Source organism: Perognathus longimembris, chromosome 3, assembly GCF_023159225.1.
Source record: "Perognathus longimembris pacificus isolate PPM17 chromosome 3, ASM2315922v1, whole genome shotgun sequence".
Lineage (NCBI taxonomy): Eukaryota > Metazoa > Chordata > Mammalia > Rodentia > Heteromyidae > Perognathus > Perognathus longimembris.
Genome location: NC_063163.1, coordinates 71,929,937 through 71,956,311, shown reverse-complemented (window position 1 = coordinate 71,956,311; position 26,375 = coordinate 71,929,937). Strand labels below are relative to the sequence as shown.

Below are 26,375 nucleotides of genomic sequence, written 5' to 3'. Positions count from 1 at the left end.
TCCTTCATTCTCTTTCTTTTTCTTTCTCACTCTCCACCCTCCCTCCCTTCCCCTTCTTTCTTTCTCTCTCTCTCCATCCACCCTCCTTCCCTTCTTCTTACTTTCTCTTTTTTTCTTTCTTTCTTTTTTCCTTCCTTCCTTCTTCCTTTCTTCTCTTTCCTTCTCTAAGGCCTCCTTTATCAGCTTCAGTTAGTAATAAATTGTCCCCTCCCTTCTTGCCAGCCCAGACTTACAAAGTGCTGTTGTTGGGGAAGGGGCCAGCGGGGAAGCTGAGGCTCTTTTGCACCAGTCACACAGGGAAACATTGTCAGGATGCAGCAAGCCTGCTCCTGTCACAGAGGGGCCTTCTGAGACTCCTGGGCAGGGAGCCCCACTTCCTCTGGGCATCTGTGTCCCCTCTCCTTGGCATACAAGCTTCTTTCTGACCATATCTTATCTGGGCTTTGTCTCCTGTCAGCTGGTATTAACCATTTTGTCCGTGTTAACCATTTTGGCCTCTGTGACCTTAGATCATTTGCCAGAGTCGCTCAATCAGCCATGGTGTTTCTTTCTGGAAACTGATTGACTGAGCCAGGCCAAGGTATCCGCCCACTGACCTGGGAAGTGCTCCCAGGATGTAGGGGTCACATCATGTCTGTCTATGCCCCCCAATCCTTTTGCAGATGGAAGTGTGTGTGACATTTAAAGAAAGGGGTGTGTCTGGGGAGCACCCCAACTCCAACACGCCTCTCACTGTGATCTTTGGCCCTGGAATCCGGGTCCTTGCACACACTAAGCAACTCTACACTTGGCTCGCATTCTGTGTGTGTGTGTGTGTGTGTGGTGTGTCTGTCTGTCTGTCCTGGGGCTTGAACTCAGGACCGGGGTGCTGTGTTACTGAGCTTTTTCCCTCCAAGCTGGCTTTCTATCACTTGAACCACAGCTCCACTTCTGGCTTTTTATTTTTGTTTGTTACTTGGAGGTTAAGAGTCTCATGGACATTTCTGCCAGGCTAGCTTTGAACCATGATCCTCAGATCTCAGCCTCCTGATTCTCTGGGATTACAGGCGTGAGCACAAGCACCCAGCTCCCTCACATTCTTTATATCAGGTATCTCAGCTCTCTGAGGAGGAGGATTCTGAGGCTCAGAGAGGCTCAGAGAGGGCCAGGGGCTTTCCTCAGGTCACACAGCAAGCCTTGGTAGAGCTGGGACGGCTTTCCTGGCCAGCGACGTCTGGCGATGAAGAGGTCCTCTGAGCCCCTGCTTACTTCTCCTTCTCTTTCAGGGCCCCCCTGGAAATCCAGGAATTCCGGGTGTCCCCGGAGCTGATGGCCCTCCGGTGAGAACCAAGGGTTGGGGACAAGGCAGAGAGGGGAAGGGGGACTTTGGCTGACAAGTGTTTGTTCTCTGATGGCTTGTTTATTCCCCTTCAGGGCCACCCAGGCCACGAGGGTCCTGCAGGAGAGAAAGGGGTTCAGGTGAGTGAGCAGGAGAATAGGAAGGAGGCTCAGGAGGCAGACTCAGGAGTTGGACGGACCACTGTGGGGTGGGGGGATGCTGGAGTTATGGAAGGGGTGGGACAGCTGGCACTGAACTTGTTTTTCAGGGTTCTCCGGGGTCAGCAGGGCCCCCAGGCTACCCAGGACCTCGGGGCATTAAGGTAGGTGAGGGGGGAGGGGATTTCATGAGTGGGGGTGTAGAAGCATGTATGGGTACTGCCTTAAGGGAAGTAGCTGGGTCAGAAACTTTGGGGTGTTTATTGAGAGAAAGAATTGGCCAGGCTAAGTGTAATGTAAGATGGGGTTCGAGTTCCAGAAATGAAACAAGTGTTCTTCAGGATTCTCAAGGAACTTGTTTCCAGGAGCCTTTCAGCTGCAAAATCCGTCACGAATCAAGTTCCTTAGATGAAAGGAAGTTTTTCTTTTCTTTTCTTTTTTTTTTTTTTTCAGTCCTGGGGCTTGAACTCAGAGCCTGGGCGCTGTCCCTGAGCTTCTTTGTGATCAAGACTAGCACTCTACCCCTTGAGCCACACAGTACCACTTCTGGTTTTTTCTGAGAAATTGACTGGAGATAAGAGTCTCACAGACTTTCCTGGTCTGCATGGGCTTTGAACTGTGATCCTTAGGGGCTGGGAATATGGCCTAGTGGTAGAGTGCTTGCCTCGTATACATGAAGCCCTGGGTTCGATTCCTCAGCCTCACATATATAGAAAAAGCCAGAAGTACCTCTGTGGCTCAAGCAGTAGAATGCTAGCCTTGAGCAAAAAAGAAGCCAGGGACAATACTCAGGCCCTGAGTTCAAGGCCCAGGACAGGCAAAAAGGAAAAAAAAAAGAATCCATATCACACTAACTGTGATCCTTAGCTCTCAGCCTCCTGAGTAGCTAGGATTATAAACTTGAGCCATAAGAGCTTCATATTATTATTTTTTTTTTTGCTAGTCTTGGGGCTTGAACTTAGGGCCTGGGCACTGTCCCTGGCTTCTTTTACTCAGGGCTAGCACTCTACCACTTGAGCCACAACGTCACTTTCGGCCTTTTCTGTGTATGTGGTGCTGAGGAATCAAACCCAGGGCTTCATACATGCTAGGCAAGCACTCTACCACTAAGCCACCTTCCCAACCCTTACTCATTATTCTTGATTAGTTATTCTTGATTATTAAATATTTCTAAACTCTGTTTCTCATTTGTAACTCAAGCTTGCTCGTAGGTTGTATCCAGAAGAAAATATAATATAGGTAGGGCATATTGCTACCTGTGATTTCAGCCATCTGCTTGGGGGTTTGTGCAGGCATCTCCCCTGCAGATCAGGGGGGCCAGACAGCTACAAACAGGTGGTAGTTTAATTCTAGTTACATGGTAAGGGAAGCCAGAGGCCAGTAGTGAACAAGCTTGTTACCTTGCGGATAATGGAATTACCCTGGGCAAGCAAGTTTTCTGACTGTCTCCAGATAGTTGTACTCAGGTGTCATTCCCAGCTGTTGGCTGAGCTGGGCTCCATTGTGGCCAAATGGGACTACCAGTGTGGAGAGAGTAGGAAGCGCCTCCTTGGGCTCAGAGCCCTCCTGTCACCAGCCACACCGTTTCCTTGTCAGCCTAAGTGTGTGTGTGTGACATTCCTGCCAGAGGGGACTGGGCACACAGGGTCCCGGCCAATGAGATCCTCAACTTAGAAATTTGCCCTTCCCATTCTCACCCTGGGCCCATGATCCTGACGGGCTGTGGGGTGGGTGGGGGGCTGGGTTTGGGTGGAAGGGAAGGGGGAGGGGCCGTGCCAACTGGACTGGAGGGGGGACCACTTACTCCCAGGTCTCTCTCTTGGACTTGTTCTGGCTGTTTAAGGGAGATGGGAGGGGGTGGGTGTCAGAGCCTAGGACATTCTTTAAGCAGAGGAGACAGAGTTTACTAATTTTTCAGGGCACTTCTGGCAATCGAGGCCTCCAAGGTGAAAAAGGAGAAAGGGTGAGAAAAAGAGGGCTTTATGGGAGGGCATGTGGCTAGGGAACCCTCATAATTGGATCATGGCTGAGGCTCTGACTTCTGGTTTCTGTCTCTCTTCCTCCCGCCCTGCCCCCCACCCCCCCACCCAGGGCAATGATGGCTTTTCTGGCTTCAAAGGTGATGGAGGGCTGAAAGGCGATCGGGTAAGCTGAGCTCCAGGTAAGGGGTTTGGGGACTAAGATGGGGCTTGAAGAAACAGGAAGGATACATGGTGTTCAGTGTTTTTGTTTGTTTTTGTGTGTGTAGGGGTGTGTGTGGGGTATGTGTGTGTGTGTGTGTGTGTGTATGTGTGTGAGAGAGAGAGAGAGAGTCTTGGGGATTGAACTCAGGGCCTCTGTGCTGTCCCTGAGCCTTTTCATTGCCAGCTAGCATTCTACCACTTGAATCACAGCTTCATTCCCAGCTTTTGGGTGGTTCATGGGAGATCAGCGTCTCACAGACATTCCTACCTGGGCTGGCTTTGAACCGCGATCCTCAGATTCCAGCCTCCTGAACAGCTGAGATTAGAAGCATGAGTCACTGGCTCCTGGCCTCAATGTCTCTCTCTTTTCTATTCCAGGGGCAGCCGGGACCCCCTGGTCCTCGGGGAGAGGATGGGCCTGAGGGTCCCAAGGGGCCTGGGGGCCTGGTGGGTGAAGAGGGTGCTCCAGGACCAGCTGGAGAAAAGGTGAATTAACCTTAGTTCATTCTGATCTTGGCCTTTTGCGGGGGAATAGACCCCAGGGTTGCTCCCATGTTATGAAAGGCTGCCTGCACCCTGACATCACCCCTTAATAGCTCGGCTAAGCTTCTCAGAACTCACATATTTGTCCTCTTTGACAACACATGTATAACCATCTTTATTATGATTTCTTAAAACAGGAAACTGAGATTTTCCCCATAATTACTATGACCTCACCTAGGACCTTAACTCTTAGCAGGACTCAAACTCATTCTTTCTGCCTCTCCTTTTTCACTGTTTCATCTATCCTGACCTTTCTCTTCTGACTGGCACTGTCTGACCTTTTGTCTCATACTTTCTTGGCAGGGCAAACTTGGGGTGCCTGGTCTCCCTGGCTACCCAGGACGCCCTGGACCTAAGGTAAGAAGCCAGGAGCTGGAGGTGGACAGGCTCAGGAGAGGGACTGACAGCTGGGGGTCCAAGTGTTGAGCTGTCCAAGCACTGGTGGCTCACACCTATAATCCCAGCTACTCAGGAGGTTGAGATCTGAAGATGGCAGTTCAAAGCCAGCCCAGGCAGGGAAGCCTGTGAAACTCTCCAATTAAGCACCAGAAAACTGGAAGTGGAGCTGTGGCTCCAGTGGTTAAAACAAACAACCAACCTCAGAGACAGTACCCAGGCCCTGAGTTCAAGCCCCAGCACAAAACCACAAACGGCACATTCCTTATTTGATGTGACTCAGGTTGTTCCATCTACTGGTTAGTGAACGGAGATGAATCTGTCTGTTTTCTTCACCATAACCAAGCGCCTGAGGCCAGGTCCTTTATAAAGCAGAGCAGTTTGTTTAGCTCAGCGTTTAGAGACTGAAATCCAAGATCAGATTGCCCCTGGGATTTGGCCTCTGTCGAAGGTCACGCTCTCCACATGGTGGGTAGCATCATGGGGGGCACCTGTTTGAGGAATTGTCTGCAGCCAGACAGGGTGCATGGCAGAACTGGTACTGAAGAGGTCATCTAGAGGTTCTAGCACACCCTTGACCAAGGGTGCAAGAAAGGGAGATACCCATTTAACGCATTAGATCAGCTAAATCAACCCTGGTGCTCAATGCAGTGACAGATGTCACAGCCAGATGGCCCTCACATCCCTGAGGGTTCTGTCAGGACCTAGAGCTCCTTAGACAGTGAGTTGCTGTCCCGTGAGCCACGCCCCATAGCACAGGCCACACCCCTAATATCAGGCCCTGTTAGCGGCCCCACCCCATAGCACTCTAGGCAAGCCCCAAGCACTGAACCACTCTGCTAACATTGGGTTTTAGTATTCGACCACGCCCCTAGCACTGAGACACGCCCCCAGCAGTGGACCACACCCCTTACCTTAGACCCAGCACCTGACCACGCCCCTAGCAGTGTACCACACCCCCTAATCCCAGCCAGGTTCCCAGTACTGGCCACACCACCTACCACAGACCACACCCACTCATGAACGGGCCACACCCTCAATTCTGGGCCACGCCCTACCTAGAGTAGACCTACATCCCCAGTCCTCAGTCCTCAGCCCTGCTTTTTCCTTTGGTGCCAGTCCTGGGGCTTGAACTCAGAGCCTGGGAGCTGTCCCTGAGCTTTTTTGCTCAAGGCTAGTGCTCTACCACACAGTTCTGCTTCTGGCTTTTGGGTGGTTCATTGGAGATAAGAGTCTCATAGACTTTCCTGGCCAGACTGGCTTTGAACCATGATTCTCAGACCTCAGTCTCCTGAGAAGCTAGGATGACAGGCATGAGCCCCCCCCATCCTTGGCTCAGTCTTGCTTCTGTAGAACAACCCTTTCACAGACTACATTAATCCCTTTCCATAAAGAGTATTTGGGGGCTGGGAATATGGCTTAGTGGCAAGAGTGCTTGCCTCATATACATAAAGCCCTGGGTTCGATTACTCAGCACCACATATATAGAAAAGGCCAGAAGTGGCGCTGTGGCTCAAGTGGCAGAGTGCTAGCCTTGAGCAAAAAAAAGAAGCCAGGGACAGTGCTCAGGCCCAGAGTCCAAGCCCCAGGACTGGCAAAACAAAACAAAACCATAAAGAGTGTTTTGTATTCTGTGGCCTACACACAATTTAATACCCCTCCCCCAAACTTTCTTCCTAGTGATTTTGCTTGAGTTCCCGTAGCCATCTTCCTTTTGCCATTTATATTTCTTAAGCTCTCTGAGAATTTTTTGTATGTGAAATCACAGTATTCCCAATAGCAAACACACAGGACATAAATAGAATTGGGATTACATTCAAGGCACTGTAGCTAAGTAAACCTTTCCACTTCTGCAAGCAGACATTCATGGGAGCTTGAGAGATGTTCCCTTAAGAGAGGCGGCCAAAATCTATTGGCTATGGGGGAGGGCATCAGAGGATGAGCCTGTGCAAATGTCCTGAGGCAGAAATGTGAGAAGTGTGTATCTGGGAGACATGAAGGAAGACTGTGGCTGGAGTGAAGGGAGAAGGGGGCAGAGGGAGGGGAGGAGGACAGATGGCTGCTCTGGAAAAGCCTGGGGCTGGGACGATCCAAAGAAACCACTGGAAGAGCCCTAGAGGAAGGAGCACCCTTCAATTCTGCCTAACTCTCACTCCTTGTATCTCTCTTCTCAGGGATCGATTGGGTTTCCTGGTCCCCTGGGACCATTAGGAGAGAAAGGAAAGCGGGTGAGTTTGAACCTGGGAAAGAAGGGTTTGTGGAGGGGACAGCATGTCTTTGCACAGTCAAGGTGGGCGCTGTGTGTGTGTGTGTGTGTGTGTGTGTGTGTGTGTGTGTGTTTAGAAATTGGTATGCCCACATCGGTGCTGTTTGCTGTCCTTGTTTAGGTAGGGTCTCATGGTTTGCCTGGGGCTATCCTCAGACAGCAGTCCTGCTCTATGCGGTTCTGCAGAGCTGGGATTACAGGTGTGCACCACAGTGCCCAACTTGAGTGTCTGTGGCCTTTCTTTGCGTGGTTGTGAGCAAATGGTTTGTGTGTGTTTGTATGTGTGTGAAAGCTTGTGAGTAGTGAGTGGCAGACATCTTTTTTGGGAGGTGCATTCGTACACCTGTCGTGTTTGGCACCCTATCTCTGCTTTCCCCTCAACAAATGCATTTGCTTTTCAGGGCAAAGCAGGACAGCCAGGCCTCGAAGGAGAGCGGGGACCTCCAGTATGAAAACAAAGAGCCCGCACCTGGCTGGGTCTTGGGGACGAAGGAGGGGCGGAGGGGGCGCAGCGGGCTGAGGAAGGGGCTGAGTCATGGCTGCCTTGCAGCATGGATGGGGCCTGGGAGGGAGGGGCCTGCTGCAGGTGGGAGGGAGGGGCCTGCTGCAGGTGGGAGGGAGGGGCTTGCTGCTGGTGTCAGCTGCTTTGTTTCTGTGCAGGGCTCCCGAGGAGAGAGGGGGCAGCCTGGGGCCACAGGACAACCAGGCCCCAAGGTAGGAGTGGGCGGGTGACCAGGACCCTCCACCCTACCCCAGCCCCCCAGCCCCTCACCCCCCAGCCCCCCAGCTGTTCTGTGCCTGGAGTCTCTTTACTTTGTTCTAGGGTGATGTGGGTCAGGATGGGTCCACTGGAGTTCCTGGAGACAAGGTGAGGGGGGTGGCAGAAGATGGGCAACGTTATTATAATGGTATTAGTGGCTTTATAAGAAGTGGAAGAGGGGATGAGAAGGCCGCTGAGTGGTAGAGTGCTTGCCTAACATGCACAAAGCCCTGGGTTCGATTCCTCAGTGCCATATACACAGAAAAAGCCGCAAGTGGCACTGTGGCTCAAGTGGTAGAGAGCTAGCTTCTACCAAAGAAGCTCAGGGACAGTGCCCAGGCCCTGAGTTCAAGCCCCAGGGCCAGCACACAGGCACATAAAAGGAAAGAACACACTGCCAGACAGCTCAGCCCTGCCAGGCATACTGGAAGCACTCCACAGTGCTAATAATTTTGTTTTGAGATAAGGTCTCTTCTGTGTAGCCCAGACTGAATTTTTCTTTATTTCTCTCCCTCCCTCCCTCCCTTCCTCCCTTCCTTCCTCCTGTCCTTTTTCTCTTTCCTTTATTTTGTGCCAGTCCTCATTCTTGAACTCAGGTCCTGGGAGCTATTCCTGAGCTGCTTTTCCTCAAGGCTAATGCTCTACCACGTGTGAGCCACAATGCCACTTGTAGCTTTTTCTGTGTATGTGTGTGTGTGGTTAATTGGAAATAAGAGTTTCATGGACTTTCCTATCCAGGCTGGCTTTGAACTTCAATCCTCAGATCTCATCCTCCTGAGTAGCTAGGACGACACCAGGGCCTGGGTCTGACTGACTTCTTGATCTTCTTTCCTCTGCTTCCCGAGTGCTGGGATTACAGGTGTACACTACCACACATGGCTGTGTACTAGTTTTGGATGTGGGAATAGGGGAGAGTGCAGGCAGGAGGGTTATAGTAATAATAGTAATTATTATTATTTCTGGTTTCATTTCAGGGCCTCCCTGGTCTGCAAGGCCCCCCAGGATTCCCTGGGCCAAAGGGGCCCCCTGTGAGTGAGGCCATCCTGATTGGTGGGGACAGGTGGGAGGGGATCAGGAAGGGGAAAGCTCTGTATCTATACTCCAACTCTTAAACTTTACCACCTAGGGTCCTCAAGGAAAAGATGGGGTATCGGGGCACCCTGGGCCGAGAGGAGAGTTGGTGAGTGATCCTGAAACCCCAGACTTTACTGGGCCCTCTATTTCTTCCTCTCCCATGCACACCCCACTTTCAATGTTCTTCCCAGGGATTCCAAGGTCAGACAGGCCCCCCTGGACCCGCTGGTGTTCTGGGCCCACAGGTATAAGTGATCCTGCAAGGTGCCTCCTCCCATCTTGTACCATTTGGGGAACATGGCTGGGAAGTGGATCTCTGATGCACCCCCACAAACCATCCCCACTCACAATGTACCATTTTGCTGTCTAGGGAAAGGTCGGGGATGCAGGGCCTCTGGGTGAGAGGGGTCCCCCGGGCCCCCCGGGACCTCCTGGGGAGCAGGGCCTCCCAGGCCTGGAAGGCAGAGAGGGCGCCAAGGTGAGTGGGTGGCCCTGTGGGGGATGTTGTGTGACTCTTCTTAAAATCTCATTGATGCAATCTACCTATGACTCTGAGGGGCTCAGAGTCATAGATTGTGGGGGGTTAGCACCCTGTCTCTGTAGGCAGACCCATCTCCCTTGTACTTCTGCAGGGAGAACTCGGACCCCTCGGGCCTCTTGGAAAGGAGGGGCCGCCTGGACCCACAGGCCTTCCTGGTTCCCAAGGGGCCCCCGGGGACCCGGTGAGTATCATTGGGATTCCCCTCAACCCCTGTATGTGCCTGGCTGGGGTTGGGAAGCAGAGAAGAAGCTCAATTGGTGAGGGGGGGGGGCTGTGATGAGGGTTCCTCAGGGTCACTGTGGACAAAGGAATAAGGAAGGGGGGACCTGCAAAGTGAAAAGACATGGTGGTTCCCTTGGGGGGTTCATAACTGTGGCCCATTCTTTCCCTCAGGGACCCACTGGTTTGAAGGGTGACAAGGGCCCCCTTGGTCCCATTGGGGCTAATGTAAGTAGAACTCACATCTATCTGCTGGGTTGAGAGTGGGGGAGGGACATCTTGGGGTATCTTAGAAGCACAGCTTTGCCACGAACAGAGGCCTAGCCATCTTTGGGGTCAGACAGACTGGAGATACCCAGTTTTGTGCCATTCACAGGGTGGCTGTGTCTCTTGGAAAGCTTTGGTTTCTCCTTCTGTCATGTTGTGACAGCCATAGCCAGGCACTGGCAGCTCACGCCTGTAATCCTGGCTGCTGAAATCTGAGGACTGAGGTTCAAAGCCAGCCTGGGCAGGAAAGTCTGGGAGACTTTTATCTCTAATCACCTGCCAAAAAGCTGAAGCAAGAGCTGTGGCTTAAGTGCTAGAGCACTAGCTTTGAACACTAAAGCTATGGAACATCGCCCAGGCCCCATGATTGACCAAAAATCACTGTGGACTGTGGCTGGACCCATCCTCTCTCGTGATTATAAACCCCAACAACAGGGCTGGGAATGTGGCTTAGTGGTAGAGTGCTTGCCTAACATGCACAAAGCCCTTGGTTCCATTCCTCAGCACCACATAAAGAGAAAAAGCCAGAAGTGGCACTGTGGCTCAAGAGGTAAAGTGCTATCCATGAGCCAAAAGAAGCTCAGGAACAGTGATCAGGCCCTGAGTCCAAGCCCAAGGACTGGCAAAAAAATAAAAAAATAAAAATAAAACTCCAATAACAGAATCTTCACATTGTTGTAATGCAATACCTGTGGCTGATTAACTTTTTTTACTTTTGGGCAGTCATGAGGCTTGAACTCAGGGCCTGGGCGGTGTCCCTGAACTTTTGTTTTCAAGGCTAGCACTCTACCATTTTAAGCCACAGCTCCACTTCTGGTTTTCTGGTGGTTCATTGGAAATAAGAGAATCTTATGGACTTTCCTGCCCAGACTGGCTTTGAACCTAGATTCTCAGATCTCAGCCTCCTGAGTAGCTAGGATGATGGGCCTGAGCCACCAGTGCCCAGTTGGGTTTCTTGATTAAAAACTGACATAGGGGCTAGGAATGTGGCCTAGTGGTAGAGTGCTCACCTCCTATACATGAAGCCCTGGGTTCAATTCCTCATATATGAAAAAGTTGTAAGTGGTGCTGTGGCTCAAGTGGTAGAGTGCTAGCCTTGAGCACAAAGAAGCCAGGGACAGTGCTCAGGCCCTGAGTCAAAGTCCTAGGATTGGCAAAGCAAAAGAAAACAAAACAAAAACTGACATAGGCCCGGTGCCAGTAGCTCATGCCTGTCATTTTAGCTAACTCAGGAGGCTGAGATCTGAGAACCATGGTTCAAAGCCAGCTGGGATGAGAAAACTCCATGAGACTCTTATTTCTAATGAACCCTCAGAAAAAGATAGCAGTGGCACTGTGGCCCAGGTGGTAGAGCACTGGCCTTGAACATAAGAAGCTCGGGTACAGCACCCAGACCCTGAGTTTAAGCCCTGGGACCCTCAAAGAAAGAAAGAAATTAAAAAAGAAAGAAAGAAAGAAAATCTACATAAAGGAAAGCATTAGGAATGCTTCACTTCTGTGTCTACCCTGTTTTCAGGGCTCCCCCGGTGAGCGGGGCCCTGTGGGCCCAACTGGAGGCATTGGGCTTCCTGGCCAGAGTGGAGGTGAAGGCCCGATGGGTCCGGCAGGAGAGAAGGGGTCCCCGGTAAGTGTTCTGCCCATCCCACCCCTCAGCATCACGTGAGTCCGGCTCCTGCAAAGCCTTCCAGCACTCACACCGCCTTTTTATTGTCTCCCCCATCAGGGAGAACGTGGCTCCCCTGGTCCCACTGGCAAAGATGGTGTGCCGGGACCCCTGGGGCTCCAGGGCCCCCCTGGAGCTGCCGGGCCTTCTGGCGAGGAAGGGGACAAGGTGAGGGGTTTGCAGACAAGAGTGGGTATGGGGGATGGAGTGGGAGGGGCTCCATCCTCCCTTATTTCTTTCCTCCCCAGGGAGAAGTGGGTGCCCCTGGTCACAAAGGGAGCAGAGGGGACAAGGGAGATGCGGTGAGTTGTGTGTATGTGTGTGTGTGTGGGGGGAGACCCCAGTTATGAATGTCCAGGTGGGCTGGGGAGGTTTGTCTTGCTGAGGTTTTTTTGGGGGGTGTTTGAACTCTGGGCCTGGGCGCTATCTCTGAGCTCTTTTGCGCAGGGCTGGTGCTCTACCACTTAAGCACAGCGCCACTTCCGGCTTTTTGGTGGTTAATTGGAGATAAGAGTCTCACAGACTTTTCAGCCTGGGCTGGCTTCGAACTGTGATCCTCAGATCTCAACCTGCTGAGGAGCTGGGGTTTCTGGTGTGGGCCACCACACCTGGTAACTAAGGGAATTTTCTATTCTGTTCCTTCTCCTAGGGCCCGCCAGGACCAGCAGGAATTCGGGGTCCTGTGGGACACCCAGGCCCCCCGGTGAGTCTCCTGGCTTTGGCTCAATGGAGAGAGAGAAAGAGAGAGGACATTTGTCCCCAGGACTGAATCGATCCCTGCTTTGGTCTCCCCTCCACGGGGCCCTCACCCCATCTCTGCCCCTCCTCAAACCTTCTCTTCACTCCTGCCACTGAAACAAACCCCAGCTTAGTCCCAAATCTACATTTCAACTTGAGCTTTGGCTTGGAATCTGGCCAAGTCTTTTTTTCCCCCCCCCCTAATCCTATCACAAAATACCCAGGGCTGGGTGATGTATAAAGAATGGAGGTTCAAGGGCTGGAGGAGGCTCCCTGTTCCACACTTGCTTAGAATATCTGAAACCCTGGGCTCCATCCTGAATGTCCCCAGCCCCCAGGGACATTCCACAGCAAGGCATGTCCTATGGTGAGACCCCTGTGTGCATGTCAGCAGTTCAGGGCTCTCTCCCGCTTTTTTTTTTTTTTTTTTTTTTTTATTACTCCTGGGCTTGAAGTCAGGGCCTGGATGCTGACCCTGAGCTCTTTTGTTCAAGGCTAGTGTTCTTTGAGCCACAGCTCCACTTCTGGTTCTCTGGTGATTCATTGGATATGAGTCTCATGGACTTTCCTGCCTGGGTTGGATTTTTTTTTCCAGTCCTGGAGCTTGAACTCAGGGCCTGAGCACTGTCCCTAGCCTGCTTTTGTTCTACCACTTGAGCAACAGCACTACTTCTGGATTTTTCTGTGTATGTGGTACTGAGGAATTGAACCCAGGGCTTCATGCACGCTAGACAAACACTGTACCACTAAGCCACATTCCCAGCCCCCTGGGTTGGCTTTGAATCACTAATCCTCAGATCTCAGCCTCCTGTGTGGCTGGCATTACAGGTCTGAGCTACAGGTACTTGGTCCAACACATGAACCTTTGAGAGGCACATTTAAGCCATAGGAGACCCAAACCTTTAACCTGATCCCAATTCTCCCTAACCCATGCAAAGCCTTCTCATGTTCATAACCTAAATCCCAAACTGACTCTCTCTGTCCCCATCTCCAACCTTCCCCTGGACCCTTAACCCTGACTCTTACCAGAACCCCAACTCCAAACCCAACTCTAGTCCTCCTCAAACCAACTCCCAACCCTTTGCCTCAATCCTTCCCTTTGACCCTCACCCTCTCACCATCATTTGATTGGACCCCCCCGACTCTTCTCTGCCCTTGTCCTCTTCCCAGGGGGCTGACGGGGCCCAGGGACGTCGGGGACCCCCAGGCCTCTTTGGGCAGAAAGGAAATGAAGGAGTCAGGGGCTTTGTGGGTGTGATTGGCCCTCAAGGTTTGCAGGTAGGTGTTTGAGCTTGGGGGGGGCTGGCCATTCTGATTTCCCCACACCCTGTACCCCAAATTTGCTTCTTTGTACCACAGGGACTGCCAGGCCCTCCAGGAGAGAAAGGGGAGGTCGGAGATGTGGGATCCATGGTATGGATTCCCAGGAAAAGGGGGGGGCACTGGGGAAGGGTGGGAGACCTTTGCGTCCATTGTGGGTTCACTTATAAGGGATCTTTCTTGGGGTGCTGGTACTGAGGCTTGTGTTCAGGGCCCGGATATTCTCTCTGAGCTCCTTCACTCAAGGCTGATGCTCTATCACTTGAACCACAGCTCCACTTCTGGCTTATGTTTTTGCTGGTTCATGGGAGATAAGAGTCTCCTGGACTTTCCTTGCCCAGGCACGCTTTGAGCCATGATCCTCAGATCGAAGCCTCCTGAGTAGCTGGGACGGCAGGCATGAGCCGCCTCTATCCGGCTGTTTCTGGTTATCTTGCTGAAAGTCCCTAGGCTGCGCAGAGGGCCCCAGTGCACAGTGGTTCAGGCTGCTCACTGCAATGCCAGGGAGTCATGGGGGACACTGGATAACTCTGTATCTTCTCACAGGGTCCCAATGGGCCTCCCGGGCCTCGGGGTCCTCATGGCCCCAGCGGATCTGAGGTAAGAAGTCTTGAGGGGGCAGGATAGCTTCCCAGCAAGGGGCGACGGGCTTCCCCCCTCTCACTGGGCCCTCTTGCTGTCTCAGGGCCCCCCGGGGCTGCCTGGAGGACTTGGCCAGCCGGGCTCCGTGGGCACGAAGGTGAGAGAAGGGCAGAGGGAGGGAAAGTAGGGGTCAACCCTGCCAATATTGGGGTGTCTGTACTGGGGAGCCCCTTCCTTGTCTGCCTGATTTCTCTTTGCCCCCTGCAGGGTGAGCAGGGTGAGGCAGGAGACCCAGGCCTCCCAGGACCCCCTGGCATTCCAGTGAGTGTCTATTCAATCTGGTCCCCTGTTCCCTTCTCAGGAGCCCCTAGTCCCCTGACACGCTGGGTGACATGGAGGTTGTGCAGGTTGAACACGATGCAAGTGCTGCACTGGGGGCACTGGAACCCTCTGTGCGCCAGACTCATGTCAGTCCTACCTGTCTCTGACCTCTGACCCTCGGTTGCCTTAGGCAACTCCGGCCCCAGATCCCAGAAATGTCCTAGCCTAGCCTGATAGCAGGTCCAGCTTATTTCTGTAGAGGCCAGGTCCCTCTGACCCTCTGACCCCTGACCTCTGTCTCTGCAAGGGTCCCAAAGGGGAAGTTGGTGAAAAGGGGGACTCAGGTCCATCGGGGGCTGCTGGACCCCCAGGCAAGAAAGGACTGCCTGGAGAAGATGGCTCTAAAGGAAGCATGGTGAGTCAGGGTGGAGGGGAGTGCCGATGGTGAAGATTGGGGCACACTGCCAGCTGGCAGCCTTTCTCCGACTTAGTGGTCCTGTGATGAGCTCAGGACATGGCTGAGTGAGTGGATGGTGCTTCTGTGTGAAAGAATAAAGCGGGAAGGAAAGAATGAAGAGCCAAAGAATAAATGAATAAATGAAGGAGGCAGTGAACGAATGGGTGAATGAAGCAATGCATAAGTGGAAGATGGAAGCAATGAGTGCATGAATGAGTGGATGAAAACGTCAGAGAATAAATGAGTGGATGGATGAGACAGTGAATGAATGGGTGAACAAAGCAATGAATAAGTGAAAGACCAAAGCAATGAATGAATGGGTCAATGAATGAATAAGCAGATGAATGAGGCAATGAATGAATGGAGGAATGAGGCAATGAATGAATAAATGTGTGATGAATGAATCAGTGAATGACTTAGTGGAAGAATGAACGAAGCAATAAATAAGTGAAAGGATGAAGCTCTGAATGAGTGAATAAATGAGGCAACAAATGAGTGAATGGATTAAGCAATGAATGAATTAGTGGAAATAAAGCAATGAATGAGAGGCTGGGAATATGGCCTAGTGGCAAGAGTGCTTGCTCATATACATGAAGCCCTGGGTTCCATTCCCCAGCTCCACATATATAGAAAACAGCCAGAAGTGGCGCTGTGGCTCAAGTTGGAAGAGTACTAGCCTTGAGCAAAAAGAAGCCAGGGACAGTGCTCAGGCCCGGAGTTCATGCCCCAGGACTGGCCGAAAAAAAAAGCAATGAATGATCGACGAGTGAATGAAGCACTGAATGTATGCATGCACAAATGAATGAATGAATGAGTGACATAAGCAATGGTTGCTATGGAGTAAAAGTTAATTTCACACTGCATCATTCCTAACCATGTTGGAAGGTCAAGGTCAATGCTGGGTAGTATGGGATTTGACCTTGGGATGCAGGTTGAGGCCTGTTTGCCTGTTTGCCTCTTGATGGAGCCTGGGGGGTGGGTGCAGGGCAGGAGCAGGACTGGTGGTGATGAAGTGAATGAGGAAATACCACGACTCCAGCCCCTGAAGGTTGGCTGCACACCCCCTTCCCCAGGAGGATTTTGTGCAATCTGAATTGACACTGTGTCTCCATTCAGTAAATCAATGGCTGGGTGCCAGTGGCTCAGGCCTGTCATCCTAGCTATTCAAGTGGCTGAGATCTGAGGATCAAAACCAGCGCAGAGAGGAAAGTCCATGCGACTCTTATCTCCAGTGAACCACCAGAAAACTTGGAGTGGCTCTGTGGCTCAAAGTGGTAGAACACTAGCGTTGAGTAAAAAAGCTCAGGGACAACACCCGGGCCCTCAGTTCAAACCCCATGACTGACTGACTGACTAACTAACTATTGATGATGATGATGACGATGACGATGACGATGATAAATCAATGACCTCTTGCTAACGGAGAGGCAACTTATGAATCATTTGTATTTCAGGGTCCCACAGGGCTTCCCGGAGATTTGGGGCCCCCAGGAGATCCTGGGGTTCCAGTAAGTGTGGCCCCTCCCACAACCCAGCATGTCCCCTAATTCTGTCCCCATTTCCCCTGAAGATATTCCTCACTTTCCTCAAGCCCCATCTCAAAGTCTCATGGGGTACCTTTCCCCTAATTCTTTATCTTCCTTCTCAACCCTGTAGGGCATTGATGGCCACCCTGGGGAGAAGGGAGACTCAGGAGATGTTGGGGGACCGGTGAGTAGGGGAGTGGTGGTGGGGTTGATGGAGACCCAGAGGGATGGGCTGGCAGGATTGACGTACCCAGGATCCTGCTTTCCTTCCTCAGGGTGGGACAACCTCTGGAGGTGTGTGGCTTCAGGGGGAGAGGGGTTGAAGGTTGGTGCCAGGATGATGTCTGGGGTACCATGACTTTGAGACAGCCACCCTCAGCCCTCTGCCCTTTCTTTCCAGGGGCCTCCAGGAGCTTCTGGGGAGCCTGGTGCTCGGGGGCCTCCAGGCAAAAGGGTGAGTAATGCCATCCTGGTGGGGGCTCTGTCCCCAGGGTGTGCCATTCAGCTGCACACTCAGTCCCCCTTCTCCCTCCTTAGGGTCCTCCTGGCCGCATGGGTCCAGAAGGAAGAGAAGGAGAGAGGGGTGCCAAGGTGAGACTCCTCCTCACCCTCTGGGGAGGTCCTTGTGCTGGGGCATCAGGTAGCCCCCCGACACCATTATTTTCTTTTGTTAGTCATGGGGCTTGAACTCAGGCCCTGGGTGCTGTCCCTGAGCTGCTTTTACTCAACATTAGTACTCTACCACTTTGAGCCACAGCGCCATTTCCAGTTTTCTGGTGGTTCATTGGATATAAGAGTCTCATGGACTTTCCTGCCTGGGCTGGCTTTGAACCACCATCCTCAGATCTCAGTCTCCTGAGTAGCTAGGATTATTGGTGTGAGCCACCAGCCCCTGGTTCCCCATGACTCTTTTTCCCCTCCTTTGTTCATTTCAGGGAGACCCAGGGCCTGACGGACCCCCAGGACGGACAGGCCCAATGGGGGCTCGTGGGTCCCCTGGACATATTGGGCCTGAGGGTCTTCCAGGAATTCCTGGCCCTGTGGTGAGTGGGATGGGGCATTGAAAACGTGGGGCGGGGGGGCAGGTCACAGCTGGGCAAAGCTGACTCGGTAGGGGCTGGGGATATGGCCTAGTGGCAAGAGCGCTTGCCTCATATACATGAAGCCCTCGGTTCGATTCCCCAGCACCACATATACAGAAAATGGTCAGAAGTGGCGCTGCGGCTCAAGTGGCAGAGTGCTAGCCTTGAGCAAAAAGAAGCCAGGGACAGTGCTCAGGCCCTGAGTCCAAGGCCCAGGACTGGCCAAAAAAAAAAAAAAAAAAACTGACTCGGTGGGTTGTAGGGGCATCCACATAGGGTGCTGCAATGAAGAGCCTACCCATGTTGTTTTGGTCCTAGGGTGAGCCAGGCCTCCTGGGATCCCCGGGGCTAATGGGCCCTCCAGGCCCTCTGGTAAGAGACTCCTTTGTTCTTGAGGGTTTCACTTCCTGCCTGGGCTTGAGCCTGGACAGCAATCCACCTACTTTTAGATTTCCTGTCATTGCTGGAATGACAGGTGTGTACCACCTGGCCCCACTTCCTTCAGTGGAGACTGATTCTTTGCAGATTTTTCTATCAAGGCTGGCCTGGAACCATGGTCCTCCCAATCTCCACCTCTCATGTAGCTAGAATTATAGGTGTGAATCCCCAGGTCCAATTAAGGGCCTATACTGACCGTCCACAGCAACTCTCCATCTTTTCATTGCTTTTTTGTGGTGCTTGGGGATGGAACCAAGACCTAGTATGTGCTAGATAGCTGATACATTCCTTACCATGGGGCCACACCCCCTGCCACATAGCCACACCACCACCACAGAACCACGCTCTGCCACTGAACTACATACATCCTTACCACCTAACCATGCCACACCCACTATGAAGCCACACCCACTCCCCCCCCCCCCCCCAGTCCTGGGGCTTGGACTCAGGGCCTAAGCACTCTCCCTGGATGCTTCTGCTTCTGCTTCTTCTTCTTCTTCTTCTTCTTCTTCTTCTTCTTCTTCTTCTTCTTCTTCTTCTTCTTCTCCTTCTTCTTCTCTTTCTCCTTCTCCTTCTCCTTCTCCTTTTTTTGCTCAAGGCCACTCTGCCACTTGAGCCACAGCACCACTTCTGATGTTTTCTGTTTATGTGGTGCTGAGGAATCAAACCCAGGGCTTCATGCATGTTAGGGAAACACTATACTGCTAAGCCACATTCCCAGCCCAGCCTTTTTTTTTTTTTAAGTCAAGGTCTTGGCTGGCTTTGAACCTGAGAACATTCTATCATTCTGCCTTAGCCTCCTTAGTGCTGAGATTGCAGGTGTACAGATCTCTACCCAGCATGACCCTCCATCTTACTAGTCTACAACTGACCATGCACAGTGATCTTGGCCACTGACTATTGTCATTCACCATCTTCCAGCCAACCCTCCTCATTCCTCCTCATCCCTTCCATCTATCTCTCGACTGTTCTCTGGTTATTCCTATCTGAAACGTGGGCAGTTTCCTGGTGGACCATTTCCCGGTCATCCACCTGGGCCTTGGGAATCTCGCACTGAGAACCCCCAGAAAACTGACTCTTGCTTCTTCACAGGGGCCTTCTGGCCTTCCAGGGCTAAAGGGAGACTCAGGCCCCAAGGGGGAGAAGGTAAGGCCTCCACTCCTTGCTCACCTGGCCAAGGGGCTGAGAGACTGGGATGCCCTCTGCTCTCTAACTCCTTACCCCCAAGACTTGAAAAATACCTTCATATTCCCTACTCCGTCTCCCTCCCATGCTTCTTTGCCCTCTAGGGCCATATTGGATTGATTGGCCTCATCGGCCCCCCGGGGGAGGCTGGTGAGAAGGGGGACCGCGGGTTGCCAGGCGTGCAGGGCCCTCCAGGCCCCCAGGGAGATCCTGTGAGTGAACTGGGGTGGGGGTTTGTTTGGGGACTGTGGGTGTGTGCTGCTTGGGAAATCTGGGCCTGGAATGGTGGGGGTTGTGGGTGAGGTGAAATAAAGAACATCTGTTTGGGGGCTTCAAAGCTGAGTTGGGAAGCCAAGGCACTGGTGGCTTATGCCTGTAATCCCAGCTACTCAGGAGGCTGAGATCTGAGGATCATAGTTCAAAGGCAGTCAGGCAGGAGAGCCCATGAGACTCTTATTTACAATTAGCTAGGAAAAAGCTAGAAGTGGAGCTGTGGCTCAAGTGGTAGAGCACTAGCCTTGGGAAAATAAAATCTTAGGAAAGCACCTGGGTCCTAAATTCAAGCCCCAAGACTGGTGTACGCGCACGTGTGCACAGACACGTGTATGCACACACACACACACACAAGGTGGAGTTGGGGGGTCAATAGGAGAACTGGAAGCTTGTTTAGGGCTTGGGGTCTGCCTTGGAGGAGATGGAAGATGCAACTGGGCAATGGGGTGCATCCTATTAATAGTGACCCCAATGTCTCTTCTCCAGGGTTCCCCTGGACCCATTGGCTCTTTGGGCCATCCTGGAGCCCCAGGTGTGGCAGTAAGTATGGGGGGTTGTGGGGTGGCATCACGGTGGTGAATCAGGCCAGGACCCCAGCATTCCCTGTCTCTACCCTACAGGGACCTCTGGGACAGAAAGGCTCTAAAGGGTCCCCGGTGAGTAGCTGCTGCCCTCGGCTTTTGCCATGCCCCCCCCCATTTCATCAGATTCACCTTTGCCTTCTGCATTCCTTCAAGTTTTTATTCATGCAGCCAAACATATTCAGCAGTACTTATTCACTGGAGGTGTGGCTATGGGAGGGCGTGGCTTATGGGGCATTATGTGGGGGCGCAGTCAGGCATTTTGGGGCATGGCCCACTTCTAGGGCTTGGTCTCCTTCTGGGGGCCTGGCACTGCAGTAGAGCTCCTGCCTTGCAATGGTAAGGCCAGGAGTTCAAACCCAATACTGCCAAAATTAAATGAATGCAAAAGAAAAAGAAATGGCATCATCTCAAACTGGCTTTCCCAGAGACAAATATTTATTTAACGCAGTCCATTGTATTTTATTGAATCTAAGCTGTCATAAATTGTCTGATGGATGCAGCATTATTTTATAAACTAAGAAAGCAAACAGCTCTGCCAAGTGGATAATAACTTGCCAAACACAGGAAGATGTTGATTTGGGACATCTGACATGTTGGAAAGAAATTGTGTATCTTTTTTTTCTTTTCTTTTTGTGCCTGTAATGGGAGTTGAACCCAGGGCTTGGGTGCTGGCCCTTAGCTTTTTTGCTCAAGGCTCTACTTCTGGCATTTTGGTACTTAATTGGAGATCAGAGTCTCATAGGCTTTTCTACCTTGGCTAGCTTTGAACCATGATCCACAGATCTCAGCCTCCTGGGATTACAGGCATGAGCCACCAGCACCCTCCTTGAAAATAAGCATCTTATGTCTAGTACTGAACTTGTGGAGTCCTTCCCAGAGCTCTGTGTGTTCATGCGCGTCTGCATGGGTGTGTGCGTGTGCACACGTGCTGGCAGAGAAATGCTCTTCACAAACAAGAGTTCATCACAATGTGGTTTCCCTCTACAGGGCTCCCTTGGTCCCCGTGGAGACACTGGACCTGCAGGTCCTCCTGGCCCCCCAGTAAGTTTTAAAAGCAGAGAGGGCTATGCACCAGAATCATAGGGAATGACTAGATTTGGGGTGTCTTCATTGGGTTCCCTACAGCTCAGCCAGATGGTTAGGTTGGGGAGGAAAGCTCCCAGGAGGGCCTGGGGGTTCCTAGGGTGTGTGTGGCAACTTGTGGTGACATTCATGCAGGCTTTGACCTCCTTGGGTCTTCATCTTTTCTTCTGCCTCCCCTTCCCATGTCTCTTTCCTTTTTCACTTGCCTGTCTCCCCTCCTCTGCCTTGCTTCCCTCTCCTCCCCCCTTGTTTCTGCCCTGGTGCAGGGTCCCCCTGCTGAGCTGCACCGGCGGCTTCGGCGTCATGCGGCCCAGGGCTTCCCGGAGAGCGGCCTGGAGGAGGTGCTGGCTTCTCTCAACTCTCTGAGCCTGGAGGTGGCGCAGCTGCAGCGCCCTCTGGGCACCGCCGAGCGCCCAGGCCTGATGTGCCACGAGCTCCACCGCAACCACCCTCACCTGCCCGATGGTGAGGCCTGGGCCTTCGTGGGGGAGACAGGTGCGCCTGGGGTCACCGCTCGGCTGACTCCTGGGCTCCGACTCTGCCGCAGGGGAGTACTGGATTGACCCCAATCAGGGCTGCGCGCGGGATGCGTTCCGGGTTTTCTGCAACTTCACGGCAGGAGGAGAGACCTGCCTCTATCCCGACAAGAAGTTCGAGACCGTGAGTGACTAGAACGGGGCCACACCCCTTCCCGCTCCGTCCCACGCACACCTGGCCTCCTGGGGAGGGCTTGGCTAGAATGCATGAGGCCCCAAGGAGCAGCTCCAGCCCTGGGGAAGGGAAGGATGGTCCCAAGGACCGCCCAGGGCTCAGTCCCACGGAGGAACGGTGTGTGTGTGTGTGTGTGTGTGTGTGTCTGTGTGTCTGTGTGTCTGTGTGTGTGTCTGTGTCTGTGTATGAAAACGCGGAGCAGGCATCTGAGAGGCACCCCACTTGTGGGCGGGGCCGGGGAGCTGGGGAGTTCTTCACTAGCACCAATCACTGGCTGAAGGCTGCTTGGGGGCGGGGCCAGCGATCTGGGGATTCATTCACAAGCTCTACCAGTCATTGGTTGAGGGCTGCCTTGGGGCGGGGCCAGCGATCTGGGGATTCATTCACGAGCTCCAGCAGTCGTTGGTTGAGGGCTGCTTGGGGGCGGGGACAGGGTTCTGGAGATTCATTCACAAGGTCTACCAGTCATTGGTTGAGAGCTGCCCTGGTGGGGCAAACCTGACCAATCGCTGGTTGAGGGCGGCTTGGAGCACACTCCCAGGGCCAGAGCAGGGACACACGGGCAGTCATGCGTCCTCCCATCCTCCCTCAGGTGAAACTGGCCTCCTGGTCCAAGGAGAAGCCTGGAAACTGGTATAGCACCTTCCGGCGAGGGAAGAAGGTGGGTTACAGAGGCTGATGTGGGGGTGGCTTGACTATTGGTGGTGGGACTAATAACAGGATTCGGGGGAGGAGCTCCAAGGCAGGAGGGAGAAGGGACAGATCCTCTGCGGCAGGAAGTGGGAAAGGGGCAGCATGGACGTGTGCCTGCTGCCGGTGCTTGGTCAGCCCACTCAGTGATGATGCTGGCATGGATGGGAAGGGCAGATGGGGTAGAAATCCACAAGGAGAGCTGGAAGCAGTTAAAGGCTTCCTGCTGGAGGTCCTGGCTCATCTGGAGTCAAAGTTGAGTGAGCAAGGTAGAGAGGGCAAGGCCAAGTGTTCTAGACAGAAATACCATAAACAAAGGCACAGTCAAGAAGAGCTGGTGATGCCAGGCACTCACGTCTGTCATTCTAGCTACCCAGGAGGCTGAGATCTCAGGATCATGGTTCCAAGCCAGCCCTGGCTCTTATCTCTGATGGACCACCAAAAATGCCAAAAGTGGAGCTGTAACTCAAGAGGTGGAGCACTAGCCTTGAGCCCAAAACAGCTCAAGGGACAGTGCACACAAACAATCCTAAATAGAAATGGCCAAGACTCAGGAGGTCAACTGAGTCAAGATGAATAGGAGTAGTGGTGGTGAGGGGCAGATAGGTCTCCAGGCTGTGGTGGGGATATGGCAAGGGTGACAGATGTGCCACTAGGAAAATGCCAGGAGCTGGCTTTGGGAGCCCTGGTGTACTCTCCATCCCTTGCCCTGCCCTGATGTCCCCCATAGTTCTCATATGTGGATGCCGATGGAGCCCCGGTAAACGTGGTACAGTTGACCTTCCTGAAACTCCTGAGTGCTACGGCTCACCAACGCTTTACCTACACGTGCCAGAACTCGGTTGCCTGGCTGGACGAAGCCATGGGTGACCATCGCCGCTCCCTCCGCTTCCTGGGGACCAACAGAGAGCAGCTGTCCTTCAATCAGACAGCCACAGCCACCATCAGGGTGCCCCATGATGGCTGCCGAGTAAGGCAGTGGGCTGGGGGTGGGGAGGGGAGGGCTCCCGCCTCCTGCTCACCCTCCCTTGAACTCATGTCTGTGTGTCTTTCTGACGGCCAGCTTCGGAAAGGACAGGCGAGGACCATCTTGGAACTCAGTTCTTCTCCAGTGGGTTTCCTGCCCTTGTGGGATGTCGCCGCCATGGACATTGGCCAGACCAATCAGAAATTCGGGTTTGAACTTGGGCCTGTGTGCTTTAGCAGCTGAAGATCTTGGGGGTGGGGGTAGGATGGGAAAGAAGTAAAGTGACGGATCCCCTCTCATGGGGTCTTGTGGGGTGCTGTGGCTCTGAAGGCGCCATATTTATTACCTTCTGAGACTATGGGTCTTGAAGATGGGTTTCTGCAGGTGTCTTCTCCCTGGCAGCCTGAGGGATGGAGTCCTCGGGTTTCCCAGGGGTTCTGGGGGCTTAACTGTCTTCTGCCCCTTTCTCCTCTGTAACCTCATTCACCCCCTTCCCTCCCCGCCCCTGCCCCCCTGCAAAGAGCTTCAAACTCAGAGCTAAGGAAACCCCCAGCCCCATGCCTGTGCCTCACCCCTCCCAGGTTGCCAACCAATTCCCTTTGGTGCTACCTTTTGCCATAGTTAAGCACTGGATGTCCTCCCCTCCCCTCTCTGGGAGAGCTGTGTGCCCCTTCCCCCTCACCCCTTCTTTCCCAGGCCTCTCTTGCTGCCACCAGGTAGTGTGGGGGCCAAGATGGCAGGCATGGATCAGGATCCTTCAAAGGTGCTGCCCTATGAATCCCTGGGTCTTTTTTTTTTTTTTTTTTTTTTTTTGGTAACCATCTCTTCTGTGGTTATATTTAATCTACTTCTTCCATAGAGAAGGCTGGGACAGGGGAGGGAAAAGAGAAGGGAAGGGGAGGAGATCCCAGGAGATATTTCTAGCACAGTCCCCTCCTCCCCACCTCCTCCCCCCAACCTCCCTAGGGAGAAGTCCCATCTCCAGTGTGAGAATAAACCAATGAACTGTGTTTCTGCTGCTGTTTTTTGTCTGGTATTAACCCCACCTACACACACATACACGCTGCATTTTTGTCTCACCTGAGGGGACTACCTGTGTTAATGAACTAAGCAAATTTATTGGGAATACAACTATACTTGGATCCCCTGGACAATGGCAATGGTTGACTCCAGGACGCCCTGGATTCCACAGCACTGCAAACACAGAAGTCTTAGCCAATGGATCACACCTGTAATCCTAGCTACTCTGGAGGCTGGGATCTGAGGATCATAGTTTGAAGCTAGCCTGGGCAGGAAAGTCTGTGAGACCTTATTTATTTATTGATTGATTGATTGGATTGGTCGTGGGGCTTGAACTTAGGGCCCTCTGTCCTCAAGGCTAGCACTCTACCACTTGAGCTATAGCGCCACTTCTGGTTTTCTTTTTTTTTTTTGTAATTTATTTATTAATTAAACACAATTTTTTTGACAAGGTGTTGTGCAAAAAGGGTACAGTTACATAGTAGGGCAGTGTGTACATTTCTTGTGATATCTTACACCCTGTTTTTCTTTCCCTTCCCTAGGTCAGGTAGACATATATACAATACACAATGTACCAAGAACACATACAGTAGCCACATGGCCTACGCCCAAGAAAATTCGCCTAGGGCTTTAAATGTAATGTCGACCTTAGACAATATGTCGACAGTAGTCTTATATGAACGTACATTCATAGCTTTTAAGCTATTGTATTCCACTGAGAGGTCAATTTTTGACCTTTATATGTTGAGTAGTTGTTTGGTTTTAGTTACATAATGTTGGGTCGCTGACCCAATCCTGTGGGAAATACCATTTGACAAGCAGTTTTTGGTTTCACAGACCTGGTCTCTACTGTCTCTCCATCACCCCATCTTAACAGTCATATATCAGGGAGATCATGCCCCTTTGTTTTCTGTGTTCTAGGCTTGTCTCACTCAACATTATTTGTTCAAGTTCTGACCATTTCCTAATCGCTATGTAGTATTCCATTGTGTATAGGTACCATAGTTTTTGGATCCATTCATCTTTGGAGGGGCATCTGGGTTGTTTCTATATTTTGGCTATTGTGAACTGTGCAGCAATAAACATGGAAGTACAAATGTCTTTTTGATATCTTGGGACCTGCTGTTCAGGATAGATGCCTAGGAGTGTTACGGCTGGGTCATAGGGTAGGTCTATATTGAGCTTTTTGAGAAACCTCCATACTGTTCTCCAAAGTGGTTGTACTAATCTGCACTCCCACCAACAATGGAGAAGGGTTCCTCTTTCCCCACACCCCCTCCAGCATTTGTTGTTGCCTGAGTTCAGAGTACAGGCCATTCTAACTGGAGTGAGGTGGTATCTCAGGGTTGTTTTTATTTGCATTTCCTTTACTACCAGGGATGTTGAACATTTCCTCATATGTTTCTTTGCCATTTTTATCTCTTCTCTTGTGAAGTCTATCTTTAGCTCCTTTGCCCATTTCCTAATTGATTTATTGGGCTTGGAGGGGCTTAGTTTTTTGAGTTCTCTGTAGATGACAGATATTAGGCCTTTGTCTGTTGCTGTGCTGGTAAAGATCCTTTCCCATATGGTTGGCTGTCTTTCTATTTTGGTGGCTATGTCCTTAGCTGTACAGAAACTTTTTAATTTGTAGTAGTCCCATTTGTCCAGTCTCTCCCCTATTTGTTGTGCCCCTGGGACTATATTCAGGAAGTTCCTTCCTGTGCCTATAAGTTCTAGCGTCTTTCCTACTCTGTCCTTCAGTAGTTTCAAGGATTCAGGTCTGATATTGAGGTCCTTGATCCATTTTGAGTTGATCTTGGTACATGGTGATAGGCTTGGGTCTACTTTGAGTTTTCTGCATATAGCTGCCCAGTTCTCTCAGCACCAGTATAGTTGAAGAGGCTATGTTTATTCCATTCTATGTCTTTAGCTCCTTTGTCGAATATCAGCTGACTGTAAGAGTGCAGTTTTATTTCTGGATCTTCAATTCTAATCCATTGGTCTTCCGGCCTGTTTTTATACCAATAC

At 51.9% G+C, this 26,375-nt stretch overlaps 1 protein-coding gene across 3 annotated transcripts in view; it reads left to right on the top strand.

The window, feature by feature from the left end:
• The window catches only part of Col5a3 (collagen type V alpha 3 chain), a 44,147-nt gene extending 19,798 nt beyond the window's left edge, over positions 1–24,349 (top strand). For all 3 annotated transcript variants that reach the window (XM_048342187.1, XM_048342186.1, XM_048342184.1), the window contains exons 25-67: positions 1,266–1,319; positions 1,414–1,458; positions 1,587–1,640; positions 3,395–3,439; positions 3,568–3,621; positions 4,038–4,145; positions 4,506–4,559; positions 6,773–6,826; positions 7,266–7,310; positions 7,525–7,578; positions 7,688–7,732; positions 8,599–8,652; positions 8,751–8,804; positions 8,890–8,943; positions 9,069–9,176; positions 9,331–9,420; positions 9,633–9,686; positions 11,242–11,349; positions 11,449–11,556; positions 11,637–11,690; positions 12,038–12,091; positions 13,297–13,404; positions 13,486–13,539; positions 13,993–14,046; positions 14,132–14,185; positions 14,296–14,349; positions 14,657–14,764; positions 16,261–16,314; positions 16,463–16,516; positions 16,733–16,786; positions 16,870–16,923; positions 17,268–17,375; positions 17,733–17,786; positions 18,945–18,998; positions 19,142–19,249; positions 19,797–19,850; positions 19,931–19,966; positions 20,882–20,935; positions 21,244–21,442; positions 21,525–21,637; positions 22,281–22,349; positions 23,109–23,348; positions 23,442–24,349. In XM_048342187.1, coding sequence (XP_048198144.1) covers positions 1,266–1,319; positions 1,414–1,458; positions 1,587–1,640; positions 3,395–3,439; positions 3,568–3,621; positions 4,038–4,145; positions 4,506–4,559; positions 6,773–6,826; positions 7,266–7,310; positions 7,525–7,578; positions 7,688–7,732; positions 8,599–8,652; positions 8,751–8,804; positions 8,890–8,943; positions 9,069–9,176; positions 9,331–9,420; positions 9,633–9,686; positions 11,242–11,349; positions 11,449–11,556; positions 11,637–11,690; positions 12,038–12,091; positions 13,297–13,404; positions 13,486–13,539; positions 13,993–14,046; positions 14,132–14,185; positions 14,296–14,349; positions 14,657–14,764; positions 16,261–16,314; positions 16,463–16,516; positions 16,733–16,786; positions 16,870–16,923; positions 17,268–17,375; positions 17,733–17,786; positions 18,945–18,998; positions 19,142–19,249; positions 19,797–19,850; positions 19,931–19,966; positions 20,882–20,935; positions 21,244–21,442; positions 21,525–21,637; positions 22,281–22,349; positions 23,109–23,348; positions 23,442–23,588 — 3,234 coding nt within the window. In that variant the 3' untranslated portion in view covers positions 23,589–24,349. The remainder of the gene's footprint in view (positions 1–1,265; positions 1,320–1,413; positions 1,459–1,586; positions 1,641–3,394; positions 3,440–3,567; positions 3,622–4,037; positions 4,146–4,505; positions 4,560–6,772; positions 6,827–7,265; positions 7,311–7,524; positions 7,579–7,687; positions 7,733–8,598; positions 8,653–8,750; positions 8,805–8,889; positions 8,944–9,068; positions 9,177–9,330; positions 9,421–9,632; positions 9,687–11,241; positions 11,350–11,448; positions 11,557–11,636; positions 11,691–12,037; positions 12,092–13,296; positions 13,405–13,485; positions 13,540–13,992; positions 14,047–14,131; positions 14,186–14,295; positions 14,350–14,656; positions 14,765–16,260; positions 16,315–16,462; positions 16,517–16,732; positions 16,787–16,869; positions 16,924–17,267; positions 17,376–17,732; positions 17,787–18,944; positions 18,999–19,141; positions 19,250–19,796; positions 19,851–19,930; positions 19,967–20,881; positions 20,936–21,243; positions 21,443–21,524; positions 21,638–22,280; positions 22,350–23,108; positions 23,349–23,441) is intronic.
• The last annotated feature ends 2,026 nt before the right edge of the window (positions 24,350–26,375 follow it).